General features: G+C 34.4%; 1 protein-coding gene across 1 annotated transcript; it reads right to left on the bottom strand.

The window, feature by feature from the left end:
* Window positions 1-868: 868 nt before the first annotated feature.
* On the bottom strand, window positions 869-4734 carry LOC143589490 (uncharacterized). The gene is made up of 4 exons (XM_077070238.1): window positions 4617-4734; window positions 3650-4503; window positions 3033-3185; window positions 869-2209 (listed from the first exon to the last, which is right to left on the bottom strand). The coding sequence occupies exons 1-4, from the start codon at window positions 4732-4734 to the stop codon at window positions 869-871; spliced, it is 2466 nt and encodes an 821-aa protein (XP_076926353.1).
* Window positions 4735-15401: the final 10667 nt, after the last annotated feature.

Raw genomic sequence — 15401 nt, 5'->3', positions numbered from 1 at the left:
GACATATAGGCTTTACAAGACAAACTATAAAAAGAAAATATATTAATCGTAACTGGAAATATGGCTGGAAATATGAGTTGCCTTGAATATTGACCCTAAATATGGAGATGATGTCTTGACTGAGCCGTAATTTTCTCAAAAAATATTTTTCCTTTTTTTAACACCCCCCCTCAAGTTGAATAGTGGGATCGCCAAAATTCAACTTGTTTAAACAATTTGAGAAAATTCTTCCATTTGTGGCTTTTGTGAGAATGTCGGCTAGCTGGTCTTCTGATCGGACAAAGGGAAGCTCAATGACCTTTGCTTCCAATTTTTCTTTGATGAAATTCCTATTTACCTCCACATGTTTTGTTCGATCATGTTTCACTGGGTTTTCGGAAATTTGTATAGCAGCAGTATTGTCACACATGATTCTACTAGCTTTCCTTTGTAAGAAAACAACCTCAGTTAAAAGTTTTTGTATCCAAAGTACCTCTGCTAGACCTCGTTCTATTCCTCTGAACTCAGCTTCAGCACTTGAAATGACAACCACCTTTTGTTTCTTACTCTTCCATGTGACAAGATTCCTTCCTACCAAGGTAAAGTATCCTGAGGTTGACCTTCTAGTTTCTTTATCTCCTGCCTAGTCTGCGTCAGCATAAAGTTGGATCTCTAGATGCCCATTTGACTTAAACAGAACCCCATGACCAGTTGTCCCTTTAAGATACCTAATGATTCTCAGTACTGCTTCCATATGGGAAACTTCTGGTTGATGCATAAACTGACTCACCACACTTACTGCGTAAGCCATGTCAGGACGGGTGTGTGAGAGATATATTAGTTTACCCACCATTCTTTGGTATCTTTCTTTGTCTGCTAGTTCGGCTCCCTATTCTCTCTGAAGTTTGAGATTTGCCATCATTGGAGTATCTGTCGGTTTGCAGTCGATCATCCCTGTCTCTGCCAGTAATTCAAGAACGTATTTCTTTTGACGAATGAAAATTCCTTTTTTAGATCTAAGAACTTCAATACCAAGAAAGTATTTAAGTCTACCCAAATCTTTCATTTCAAACTCTGTGGACAAGTTTTCTTTTAGCTTTTTCACTTCTTCTTCATCGTTCCCTGTTATAATCATGTCATCTACATAAATGATTAGATACGTTATCAACTTCCCATTTTGTTTAAGAAACAAAGTATGATCAGAATTACTTTGTTTAAAGCCATATTTTTTCATAGCCAAAGTAAATATCCCAAACCAAGCTCGTGGAGATTGTTTCAACCCATAAAGCGATTTTTTTAGGTGACAAACTTCACCCTTTTTGAAATCTTGTGTGAATCCAGGAGGTGCTTCCATATAAACTTCTTTATTCAGTTTTCCATGCAAGAAAGCATTTTTATCGTCAAGTTGGTGAAAGGGCCAATCCTCATTAGCTACTATGGAGAAGAGAACCCTAATTGTATCGATTTTGGCAACAGGAGAGAAGGTCTCAGAATAATCAACCCCGTAAGTTTGAGTGTACCCTTTTGCAACTAACCGGGCTTTGTATCTTTCGATGGTGCCATCTGGTTTATGCTTTACAGTAAAAACCCAACGACATCCTACTGGTATTTTTTCTGGTGGAAGCACACATTTTTTCCATGTTTCGTTCTTTCTCAGAGCATCTATTTCTGTTTCCATTGCGTCTCTCCAATTTTTTGATTCTAAATCTTGTTCGACAGTGAGTGGAATCTTTTTAGAGTAAAAAGCAGTCATAAATGCCTTGGCTTCTTTTGAAAAGTTTCCTGTTGTAACATTTGCCATAGGATACATGGATTTTCGAGATACTTTTTCAGGAGAATATCTTTTTGGAGGAATTCCTCTATTGACTCTTGGTGGAAGAACATATCTTTCGGTTGTCTCTTCTGTTTCGCTTGTTTCATTAGGTTCATCCTGTAATGGCTCAACCTGTTCTGTTTCAACTTCATGATTTTCTTGGTTATCATGATTAGATGAATCAAAATCATAATTAGGATTTTCTTGAGTGGTTTCAGTGTTACTTACCTCAGGCACCAGGTTGGGAAGATCATGTCCAGTGACACTGATTGTTGGTGCCGTAGAATGTGGAGAAGATGACTCAGCTTGGGTACTGTGACTTTCTTCTTCCATTGTTGGCATCCACTTCAACCAACAAAGTGTGTCGTTACTTTCTTTCTCTCCTCTGACCACTGTGTTGGGTATTATAAAAGTATTCTATTTCAAGAAAGTCACAATTTATTGTAGTAAATATGTGACGTTTCTTTGGACTGTAACATCGGTATCCTTTTTGATTTACATCATATCCCACAAATACACACTTTTCGGCACATGGATCAAGTTTGGTACGTTCAGTTTTAGGTATGTGAACAAAGACAGAACATCCGAAAACACGAGGCTCAAGGGTAAGAATGGGAGGTATTTTAGTGAATTCGGACAAGGTTTGAAGAGGGGTTTTGAATTTAAGGATCATCGTTGGAAGCCGATTTATAAGGTATGTAGCGGTGGAAAGGGCTTCAGGCCAGAATGTTGTAGGAACTTGGGACTCTATTAACAGGGACCGGGTTATTTCTAACAGAATACGGTTTTTTCGTTCAGCAACCCCGTTCTACTCCGGGGTATGCCGACACGAGGTTTGATGAATCATTCCTTTTGTTTGGAAGAATTCTTTCAAATAGGTGTTTACGAATTCTCCTCCATTGTCAGATCGAAGGATTTTGATATGTTTTTGAAATTGAGTTTTAATCATAGTATGAAACATAACAAACTTATCGAAAACTTCTTATTTGTGTTTTAAGAAATATATCCATGACATGCGAGTGCAATCATCAATAAATAGAAGAAAATATCGAAAACCTTGCCACTCAGTGAATTTTGCGGGACCCCACATATCAGAATGAATTAAATCAAAAGGACTATCAACTTTAGTGTTATTCGGTTTAAAAGTATGTCTGTGACTTTTAGCCAAAACACAAGTCTCACAATTCAATAATTTATTTGAAGGAAAGAGTTTAGGAAATAAATGATGTAAATAACCAACCGATGGGTGTCCAAGCCTTATATGCCATAACCATGCTTCTCTGTCTACTGTTCCATGAGCCAACATTACAGTACCTTGCTGAGTCACTTCATCTACGTAATACAATCCTTGTCGTTCAGTGCCACATCCAATGATCATTCCCGTCCGGATATCCTGTAATATACAAAAAGTGGGATGCATTAGAAGTGTGCAATTCAATTCCTTTGTCACATGACTAATAGATAATAGTTTGTGTGACAAAGATGGTATATAAAGACAATTTGGTAATCTCAGAGTTGGCGACAACTCTATTGTACCCCCTCCTTCTACCGGCATAATACCCCCGTTGGCAGTTTGAATGTGTTTTATTTGTGGTTTTGACATGGAACAAATGTTAGAAGGGCCAAATGTCATAGTATCTTTGGCACCACAATAAAAAATCCAAGATTTGGAGTATTCATTGTTAACTGTCATATTAGCCGTTCCGAAATTAACTTTTGATTCCCCAAGTTTTGCATTTAACAAAGTATTATCTTTAATATTGTTGACTGGGGGGGGGGGGGGCTGTTGGTCAATTCTAAAACATACAGGTTTGTAATGGAATTAACTTTTAAAGGGTTAGAAGATAAAACTACAACCCTTCTACCTGGTATGTTAGCGTCCCCAAATTGATCAGGGGCTATCCCTCCAAACCCTCCAGTGTGATTTCCGCCGCCGTTGCCTGTGGCTTTAAGGTTGCCCACGGAGGCCGCCGTATCTCCCCCTTCTTTCTTCCCTTTCTTGTGACCATCAGACCACCATTCCGGATAACCCACAAGTTTGAAACATTGATCCTTTGTGTGTTTGTTCATGCCACAATTAGTGCATTTGAGTTTAGATTTGTCAATACGGGATGAGCCGTTCATTTTGGCATTCGGGTCAACCCTGTTTCCTCCTCGAGCAGCGTAGCCGGCCCCTTCAGTGATTTCCGAGGCAATAAGGCCGGCGGTGATGCCTTGTGATGGTGAGGGAATAAATCCAAGAATATTTCGGTGTGCGGTTTGTTTCCGAACCGCCGCGTATGCTTCCTCTGCCGTTGGTAGTTTATCCCATCTGAGTATTTCCCGTTTAATCGGGTCAAATTGTTGGTCTAGGGCATTCAAAAATTGAAACAATTTTTTTTCTGCCCTAATGTTGTTGTAAGTGGTGATGTCGACGGCACATGTCATTGGGCTTGGATCTCGCCGCTCGATTTCACCCCAGATACCCTGCATCACTATCCAGAAATCTTCAAGCGGTATGCCATTCTGTTTAAATTCATTAGCTTTAACGTGTAGTTCAAATGTCTGCAACTTGTCTTTTCCACTGCTATAAGTAACCACTAGAGCGTCCCAAAGTGTTTTCACGGTAGGAAACTCGGTAAGGTTGCTAGCTAATGATGGTTCGATGTTTTGGATAAGCCATGAGAAGACTACCAAGTCCTCCTGTTCCCACTGTTCATACTTTTCATCTTCTGGGTTTGGTGGGTTTCAGAAAGATGACTTAATAATGTTTTTGATTTCCCCCAGATGGCCACACGGATCATTCTTTCCCAGAGAGCATAGTTTTGGCTATTCAGTTTAATACTGATGGTCAGGATGTCGGAAAGTTTATGATTTGTGTTTTGGGTATTGAGGCTGTTTTTGAGGAGATTGGCGATTTGAATAGATAGCTCATTGTTGAGCGGGCTGCCGTCTTCGGACATGGTGGCCCTGTCGGTTTGAAAAAAAGGTAGATGATGAGCAAAAAAGATATGGATCTCTTACTGCTCTGATACCATGTTTTGACAATGATATTCAGAGAGATAGATTTTCATATTCATTGATTTCTATATATTTTTACAATGAAAGAATGCCTTTTATTTATAGGCTTTACAAGACAAACTATAAAAAGAAAATATATTAATCGTAACTGGAAATATGAGTTGCCTTGAATATTGACCCTAAATATGGAGATGATGTCTTGACTGATCCATAATTTTCTCAAAAATATTTTTCCTTTTTTTAACAAAAAGAACATCTTTAAACGTTCTAATACGTTCAAAGAAGTTCTGGGTGTTAAAAAAAATGAACATCTTTAAACGTTATAATACGTTCAAAGAAGTTCTGGGTGTTCAAAAAAGTTTAGAAGTTCTGAACTTCTAAACTAACAAAAAAAAATTAAACACATGTAACATGAAATTGAACACTGAAATCACTTCATGTAATCTCGTAATCATCAAACAATTATAAATCGACTGTCAATTTGATCATCGATTCGATCATATGAACAAAATATGGAACGTCTGCAATCTAGGGTTGAGGGTGTCGCGTACGTAATGTACGATAAGAGATTATTGTATTTTATCCTTTATATATATATATATAACCATACTATTAACGTATTACATATGCTCCATATGGCATCATTCTAGGGCATCCACGTAGGATGCCACCTACATGTCATGTGTGTAGTTTGATATTTAATAAATGTTTCCTTTCCTATTTATATTTTATTTTATTCCATTTAAATTATAAAATGTTAAACTCGGTCCAAAATTCCTAATCCACACCCAATTCCTAAACTCATTATTCTCTTTAACAACCTCACGAATATATCAACCCTAATTTTCGGCCGCCCATATCCGATATCTACAATATGTATCAACAATCGATTAATCTACTCTGATTTCTTCAGATTGTTCATCAGAGACGATGCAATATGGACTTTTCCGTTCAATTAATGGTTGATCAGACCAGATCGAATATCGATTGTTTTCCGGTGAATATATTTAAGGTAATTTTCCATCATATGTTGCACAAATAATTTCGTGTTTATTATAATTTTTCCGTCCAAAATTCTTATTGTTTTCTTTCCTAAATCTAAAAAAGGTAATTTCCGATAAATTTCTGATTAATTTTTCGGCCAATTTCTTATTGTTTAGGTTGTTATAATAAAAAAAATTAGTATAAAAATAAAATGGCAATATATATATATATATATATATATATATATATATATATATATATCAAAATGATTAAAAACAATTATCAAAATTAACCCCCGTAACACGGGGGCTAAAAGCTATGCAATTCGTCATGATGCATGTCCTCGTCGTCGTTGTCGTCATCGTCGTCGTCGTCTTCGTCCCTTAGACCTTGCAAACACCTCACCTCCCAAAAATACATCATTACCCCTAATTATTATTTTCTTTTCTTCTTTATTGGGTTGGTGACTTCTATTTTTGTATTATGTTCTAAATTGAATTTCTGAATATTGTATTTTTGATTTACACGCTGCCGTTAACCTAATCTAACTCACCGATGTTTGTTTAATCGATTCAATTTGGGTAATTTGTATTTGTATTTCAATTGTGTTATTTGGATGACTTTGTAAATTGTTGTAGTTTCAATCATGATTATGGTTTCTAATCGTAGTTATTTATTATGTTATCTGTTCATTCTGCTTAGATTTACATTTATGTTAATTTTGTGTATTTTGAAGTTGTGATTTGATAATCTCATGCTCAGTTAACCATGGAGATGCATAGTAATGTTTTTAGTTGAATTTAGGAATAAATTAGTTAGATTGTTCATAAAATATTCTTATTCTCTTGTTTTTAATTCCATTCAATACACCTCTAGAACGATTCTTTTTCTTTTTTTCGTTTTTATTCATCTTTAATGCTTTCGTACATGTGAAAAAGTTATATTATAGAAGGAAGTGGAAAATTGTTGTCGAAGTAAACGTCGATAGATTTTGGTTACATTTAGTTTAACTTTTTTCTATATCCAACGTATTTTGGTCGTGAACAAAAATATGGAATGCTGAACAATAATTACAAAAGTTTCTATTAATCTTTTTTGGGGGGCTTGATTCTCTGTTAGTAATAAAAATGTTACTGAAAATAATTAATTTGATTTGCATGAGGGATGATGAGGTTTGCGAAGGTGAAGTTTTCAAGAAACATTTAGACGGGTCAGCATGTGGCGATCAAAATTCTTGATAAAGAGAAAGTGTTCAAACACATGACGATCACACATGTTAGAAATATGGTGTTGATCTTTGTTTGACTTTTTTTAGCGATCATATTAAAGTTAGATCAGATTGTGTTTTGTTTGGTTTACGTTGGCTTAGAAAGATAATTTGTTTTGTTTCGAGCTGGAGACTTACAGATCAAATGCGAGATATCTACTATGAAACTGATAGGACACCAGAATGTTATTCGAATGCTTTAGGTTAGTTGGTATGTTTGTGTCTTAGTTGTGCTTGCTTTTGTTGTTAAACTTGTAATAAGTATATTTAACCTTAATTTAGTCTATTGTATTTGCCTATAGTCAAAGTCTGTGTTTGTTTCATTATAACACACAATTTGATTTTGGATTCTTAAATCGCATATGATATTAGTTTTGGGGCACCCTAATCCCCAATCCATACTATGTTATGATATTAGTTTTTAGGTACCCTAATTACCAGTCCGTACTATGTTAAATATTATTTCATTGAGACCCATAATTTGTTCGAAATCATGGCCACTTTACGAATCTTTTGTTTAAATGATAAAATCAAGCGTGATTTATCACATTATTCATTTTAATTTTATTTTATTTTTAATCTTTAACTCTTTAACTGTAATTATGTTTAAAGGTTTTTACTTTTAATAGACAATGGCATGGATTTTAGATGAATACTTAATGTTTCATGGATACTTGCTTGTTGTTGTTACTGAAAAACCTAGAGTAAGAAAAATTAACATATTTAATTTCAAACCCATAAATTTATATTTATATAGAAACTACATACATTATAGAAAAATGATAATTTTTTTAGTTTTAAATTAAGGATCTTGATGGATCCCTTAGTAGAGATGCTGTCACTGGAATGGATGTACTCTTTGCTACAGAAGCCCTTCCTAATGATCATGGAAAGATGTTGCTGGTCAAAGGTTTGTTATACAAGTAGAATCTTATTATATTGACCAGTTTCCTGGTGCCCAATTGACCAGCTACCAATTCTAATGAAGTTTAATCGTTAGTGCATCGGAAATGTTGGTTCATGGGCTGCTCAACTTATTCTTGAAGGCGGTGGCAAAGTGGTGGCAACGAGTAATATTAGTGAAACAATCAAGGACAAAAATCAAATTGACATTCCTAGCCTGTTCAAAAGTATTAAGAAACACAAAGGTGTCAATGGGTTTAAATGGTGCTCAAATTCTTATGTGAAAGGTATCTATCTTTCTATCCATTGTCGAATTAAACTTGAATAGAGTAATGATTTCACCATGTTTATGTAGTGTCTAAAGGGCAATAGAGGAAGAAAGGGCCGTACTTGCTGAACTGGACACTAGTAAGCTATAATGGTTGGTTCACCAATTTGGGATGATACTAAAAACCCGTATATGCTGGGCTTCTTCATTGATGTTAATTGGCATAAATTATTTTTTTATTTCAAATGTTCAATGATAAAGAAACCTATTTGGGATGATACTAAAAACGTCCCTTTTGAAATCAGAATGAACTATAGATGGGTTTCATTTAGATTTTTCGTATGTTTCATTCGATTTTCGAGAGTAACTGAATGGAGATAATAAAGTTGTTAGAATAGTTTATGTGTTTTTTACTTCTTCAGTTGATGCCAAATCCAAGGTTAGCATTTACAATTTTATTCGTTTAATTCGATTTGATTTTCGTTTGTTACAATTAGGCTTTCTTTACACTAACTATTAGACTTGATCAATTTTGAATTTTGTTCAAGAATGGAACCATGTTTAAAGTCAAGAATGAGTCCACACCTTACTTTTATGTTGCCACATATGTATGCTCATATGGAGATTGATGGTATCATATTATTATTATTATTATTATTATTATTATTATTATTATTATTATTTTGTCGAATGATGATGAGAAAGAGAAGGAAGAAGTTGAAGATGGGAAGAAAAGAGATTCAAAATGGGCGTTTTCGTCTTATTTGTTCTGCACGATTGATCTTTTACTCACTGAAGAGAATGTAGAGTTGTGTTCGCGTGTTTCGTCATCACTAGATAGCAACCGTGGGAGGTTTGTTACTGGTTATTTGAAATGAATACCTATAAATTTCTGTCCAGTTAACTTGATTTTGATTCTGAATGTCTGTAGTTTGCTTGTGCTATTGCTTTGGGAACAGGCCATCCGCAATCATGGTTTTGATGAGCTGCTGTATTGGAATAGCTTACTGATGAAGTCACATAAAAGAGTCAAACACAATGTACAAGAGATCAACATACTATATTATGGAACCAAAGACACCTTCGACAAGAAACTGTCATGCTTAGCAAATAAACATTGCAAATGGAAAAGAGTATTGAGAAGGAAAAGATGGTTAAAAGAAGCCAAATGTGAAACAATTTGGATTATTAGTTTTTTGAGTGAACATTATAGCTGCAATTAATATCAACAAAGATGGTTAACTTATGGTCAATATTTCAGTATGTTATATAATATAAACTACACATGTTATTTTGTAGGAATGAAACACACGAGGCATAAAACATGTTTTTGTACCTCTTCGATAAGAAAAGTCTGAATGGAAAACTGAGGTAAAATTTACCAAATAAAATAAAATCTTCCCAATCCGACAATAATTACAAGTCCAACAAGATGTGAATGAACATATGCAAAAACGGTAACAAGACCTTCAAGCACAAATGACGAGCGAATTTAAAAAGTTGAGAGAGAAATATGCCTCTTAATAGTTTTCCATCAACTGTTTATAAGAAAACCTTACAACTAAAGATGAAGAAGGCAAATATACACTACAATTATATATTCTATTTCTTTCCATCTTTCTAAAATATATTGATTTCCTTCGTTTTTTTTATAAAGTCTATTTTAAAAAGAATTTGGATGCATTCTGATTAAAAAAACATATGCCTATTAAGTTTCTTGATGTTATGCTGCAGCTTTGTGATCAATACGCATGACTGCCATCAGATTCATCCCTCATTATGCAATGTTGACTCTTTCAGCTCTATTATATATTTTACTTTTGGAATTATTAATGTTTGAGTTGGTTTGAATTAATTTTTTACAGGATCTTCGACCAATTGGTTGTTGTGTTTCTTACTACTCTTACAACTTATTCGGTATATAATAATATTTATTCACTCTATTTATATAGTTAATCAGTTTATGGATTCTATCAATGTTCTTTATTCATATTTGTATTGTTCATTTTACATCACTTCATTTCCGAAATCTAAAATCTATTAACACACAAACACACTAAGTAAACAATAAATTTTATAGCATAAACAAATATACATAAAATAAAATGAATTATACAAAAAGTTAATTGAAGAAAATTTATATATCATTAGTGGTACTATTCATTATTCGTGTAGGACTCACTCCAACCCAACTACAAACCTACTCATCTCAATTGAACCAAATTAACATTAAAAAATAAAATGGACTTAACAAACTAATATATATATATATATATATATATATATATATATGTATTAAATCAACACAAAATTACTTTGAAAAATAAAAAAAATCATTATAAAAATAAAATAGCAAAAATATATATATCAAAATGATTAAAAACAATAATCTAAATTAACCCCCGTGACATGGGGGCTAAAAGCTAGTATGTTAATATATAAATTAAATAGAAGCAGCACTAAAACGTCTGATCGGCTGAATCCGGAGAAACGGCGTACGATGACATCTATCGTCGATTATCTATTGATTGGCGGTACGAGGTTATGTTGGACAAAAGTCGATTATTCCTGATATTCGTTCGAAATTCTTTATACGTATCGTGACCGACCACGGACCACCAACACTTCACTGTAACCGGTAATACTTTATTTGAGTTGAAGTTAGGGTCAAATTTGGTTGAAATTAGGGTCGAATTAGGTTAAAATTTGGGAATTAGAATTCAATTGTGTTGAAATTAGAGAATTAGGAAGAAAATGGTATTGCATGGTCAATGGTAAATCTGAAAGTGAAATTGTAGTTTAACCAAAGAGTATTGTTTTTTTAATTAGGTATATTATGGGAAAAGAGAAAACTAAAAGTATTCATTCTTTCTTCAAAAATTGGACGATGGACAAGTGAGTAAACGCCAAAAATCGATGAATTCAAATGTCTTAAAGGTCTTCCGGCCTCTTTGTAATTTTCCTCTAGGTACTCGCCCTTCCTCTTGCATCGTATAAATAAATTAGGTCTTTTGGTTTGTTAAAGAAAAAATATCTAGTTTTCTTTTAATTATTTTCGCCACTGATTATAGCATTGGATTAGAGCGTGAGTGTACTTGTCTAGGAATCGAGCATTCGAGCAGGTTAGTGAATCAAATCATTGTGTTCACATTCTTTGTTATTTGATTCTTATCTTAGTATATAGATATTCATTTGTTTATATTTGTAGAGTGCATTGTCTAATGCTGCTCTTTTGTTTATAATTTGGCTTAATTAATTCATATTTGTTTAGAATGGGTCATTTCATTAATACCAGTAACTTTGAACATAAAAAGGGAACAACTTAAGCAATAATGATTACACGTCACAACATATAAAATTTTACGCTCGTTTAAAGGTTTCTCAAAATATATAAAAGTTATTAAAAACGTATATAAATCAATTAATGAATAATAAATGAGTTGATCCTGAGCCTTAGTAAAAAGCTCGAAACGAGCTAGGCTCGAGCTCGAGCCCTAGTAAGTCAAAAAGAGAAAAGCTCGAGCGCAGGATCGGCTCTGCTTGTTTACACCCCTAGTATCTGAGACCCATTTTAACCCTTTCTCCATCAAGTACATGTCAATTTCAACTGAAAAACAAAAAACTAAATGCTCATTTTAACATGTTATCTCTGCTTCAGATTAACACTGACTAGTGACCACAATAGTTTTGTTGATAAAGGCAACGTTGATAAGGAGGACACTATGTATAACGTTGATTCATCACAGTAAGTTGCACATTATGTTGTCTTATTGTTCACTCTTTGAAACATGTTTTCATTGTTAAAGTATTTTTGAGTTTTGTGTGCAGTGATACCTTTAACGTTATAGAACTTTAACATTATTACAACTATACCTCCTTATTTTCTAGTCAGATTTATCTTGGATTTTCAATAAGACTTCTCATTAAATATGAAAGAGATTTATCATCGAACTTGTAAGTCAAACTGGATTGAATAAATTTAAGGAAAAGTTGAAAATTAATTGAATCATTCGTGTTCATGTGTGATAGTTTTATCTTCACCAACATGTGTCGTATGTTTTTCTTACTTTCTTCTCTTTTTGTTGTCTTTCATCTTGTGCCTTCGATTTATATGGCTACTGGCTAGTAATACTGTTTAGATGCTTGAGCTGTATGAGTAGTGAGTGAATAGGTAGTACATTATTGCTATGTATGAGTAGTGAGTGTAATTGAGTAAAAGTACTTGATAAGCTTCATTCTTATGTTCGTTCTCACAAACAACATTTTGATCATATTCAATTTGGTTGATTATATTATGGGTAGACGCAAGAGGCTGCATGCCACTTTTACCGACTTCAGTGACGCCTTATGAATACCATGACGCTTATGTAACATCTGGCCCCTCACACCACCAATATTGTCCGCTTTACCCACGAAGAGCTCACGGATATGTTTTTGGTTACCCAAGTGGAGACTTCTCAGTAGGTCACCCATCCTGGTACTACTTCCAGCTGAGCACGTTTTTGGATCTCTCCTCTCATCCACTACCATTAAGCCCAAAACGCGTTGGTGATTGAGAAAACGTTTAAGAACCAAGATCTAGCTGCTTACGTCGATACATCAACACGAGAAGAATACGTTAAATACTATTAATTACGTTAATGGTGGAAATACATTATGGTGGATACAATAAGTTATGGAGAGAATCCGGCATGGTAACGGTATGGAAATAACTTAGGCACGGATCTCACCTAAACTATGAATAGGAACTGCCTATAAATAGGCCATCAGCTCCCATTCGTTAAGTTGGTCTCATTCGTTATACTGTAGTAACGAATGAGACACCATTCGTTATATCTTCATAGTTAATGGTAATACCTTAAAGAATAAGCCATCATTCTTTATATCTTCATAACGAATGAGCTCATAACTAAGGAATAGCTTAGTTAACTAATGCATGGACCCATTCACTATACAATCAATAGCGAATGGCCATTTTACATTAAATAGACACACTAGACTATCTCTAATTTATTCGAACGGCTACGGATACCAAATCATTCACTAAGAGACTCCCCCCTTTTCCGTAGCGGTCGAATACTTTAACCTTGAATACTTTAACAAAAATAATCAGTCACAAATCATGCACTAACAGATACCCCCTTGACTGATGATTCTCGAGCTTGTACAAACAAACAATCTTTAAGTCTTTTCAGCAAACCAATAACTTGTAGCTTCTCATATTAGATCTCCCCCTCAAAGTGAGCAACTCTTGGAGATCATCCTGATCATCCACTAGCGTATGATATGGTTCAATCTTTCAACAATAAGCAACAAGTCATCAGCTATCTGTCAGCACTAATAAAGAAAAACATATCTTTACATTTGACCTCGTCACACATCTTCATGGACAACCCAATCATACAACGTCTTTCACTTCGGTCTTCCCTCTCTTGATAAGGTGTATCCCAAATAACTCTTTGAAGCTCTTCTATATCCCATTCGCAAAGATGCACTAATGTTTGGGCATATGATTCAGTATTCCAACCTCCATTAATCCTGAATGATCAAATTCTTCAATCTAATCACAAGACTCGTATATTCTTCAGTAAGATCAACCCATTGAAGAAGAATTTGTAGTCTTGAACTCAGTCAAACGTAGATTTGCAATCATGAATTACCACCCTAATTGTAGTATTTTTCAAGAAACGCTTGCAAAGGTAGAAAGAGACAAACCAAATAAACTCAAATGAAAGTTTTATCTCCCCCTTTTCTTGACAAGTTCAGCAAGGTCTGAACATTATTCAAAGCTCACAAATGAACTCTTCCTTAAATTACTCGTGGTCTCCCCCTCGGCCAGTCGAAACACGTAAAAAGTTGGCTGGAAAATATATCACCAAAATTTGAGAGAAGGGTACCCAATACATTAGGAATATCCCAGAAAAATTTCATTTAAGAAAATTTTTCTAAAATACTCAATGACGAAGGAGCTCAAAGAATGAATGAGGCTTTATTCGTTATTCCATACGTTATCCTGATAACATTCGTTAATCAGTCTACTCATTCATTATAACAGTATCCACATACGCTAACAATGTGTCTTCATTCGTTACCCTTGAACGAATAGTCGAAATTCGTTATAAATAACATCCACATTTATTATAACCATTCACATTCATTAGAACAGTTACAAGAATGACCTCATTCTTAAGAAATCCACATTCGCATGATCCAAAAACGAATGAGCCCACATTCGTTTGATCTGATAGCGAATGAGTATCCATTCGTTTTACCCATAATTCAAATACATTCGTTAAACATCCTTAACGAATGAGCCATAATATTAACGTATGGGTCTTAATTAATGAAATACCCATTTACATTAAAATAATAATAAATTACAAAGACTATTACAAAGACTCGAGAAGACAAAACCGTGCACTAACAAAAACCCCCTCGTCTTGAGCTCTTTGTCTTTTGTTTACTTGAATCTTTTAGTCTTCCAATCTCGACAACTATGAATCCCGAACACATGACACACCCGTATGACACTTTGGAATTGCCTAGCTCGATCGTGTAACATCCCAAAATTTCAATAAATAATATTTTATATATTATCTCTTTGGATGGACAAGTTTACTTAAGATGGTAAATAAAATAATAATAATAGGGGAAAGATAAGTAGGCTAGATTAGAGGGATTTAATTATGGACTAAAAAGGAAAGATGGGCCTTAGGTCCATGGGCTAAAGGGAGTATAAATACCCCTTAAACCCTAAATCTTTCCATTTCCATCCATCTTATTCTCCCTACACCTCCATAACACACACAAACCCTTTCCTTTTTTGGCCGCAAGATAGGAGGTGAAATCCAAGATCAAACCAAGCCAAATCCGGGTAGATCCTTAACATACGAGCATAAAACTAGAATAAAGATTGACAAAAAAGCCAAACCGTAACCTAGGAACATCATAAAGGTATGTTCTTTATGTTAAAGGTTACATTTTTGTGAACGGTTTGCTATGAAACTTGACCCTAGAGTAGATTGGGTCTAGATACTTCATAAAAATGCAAACTTGATGATTAAAATGAACTCCATAGACCTATGGTTATGTACGGCTCATATGTGAGCCCTAGATCTAGCCTAGAACGTTTTAAACCTATAAAGGTCCAACCTTTATGCCTAAAACGGGATAGATCTTGAAGCCAC

This window comes from Bidens hawaiensis, unplaced genomic scaffold (assembly GCF_021521415.1).
Source record: "Bidens hawaiensis isolate Kalapana, Puna unplaced genomic scaffold, B.hawaiensis_p1.1 tig00037592_1, whole genome shotgun sequence".
Lineage (NCBI taxonomy): Eukaryota > Viridiplantae > Streptophyta > Magnoliopsida > Asterales > Asteraceae > Bidens > Bidens hawaiensis.
This window is presented reverse-complemented; position numbering and strand designations above follow the sequence as displayed.

Coding starts and splice junctions, on each gene's coding strand:
- LOC143589490 (XM_077070238.1), bottom strand. CDS start 4,734: ATGTCCGAAGACGGCAGCCCGCTCAACAATGAGCTATCTATTCAAATC. Junction 4,504..4,616: donor TTCCGACATCCTGACCATCA/GTATTAAACTGA, acceptor CACCAAACCCAG/AAGATGAAAAGTATGAACAG. Junction 2,210..3,032: donor TAAGGCTTGGACACCCATCG/GTTGGTTATTTA, acceptor TTCTTGAAATAG/AATACTTTTATAATACCCAA.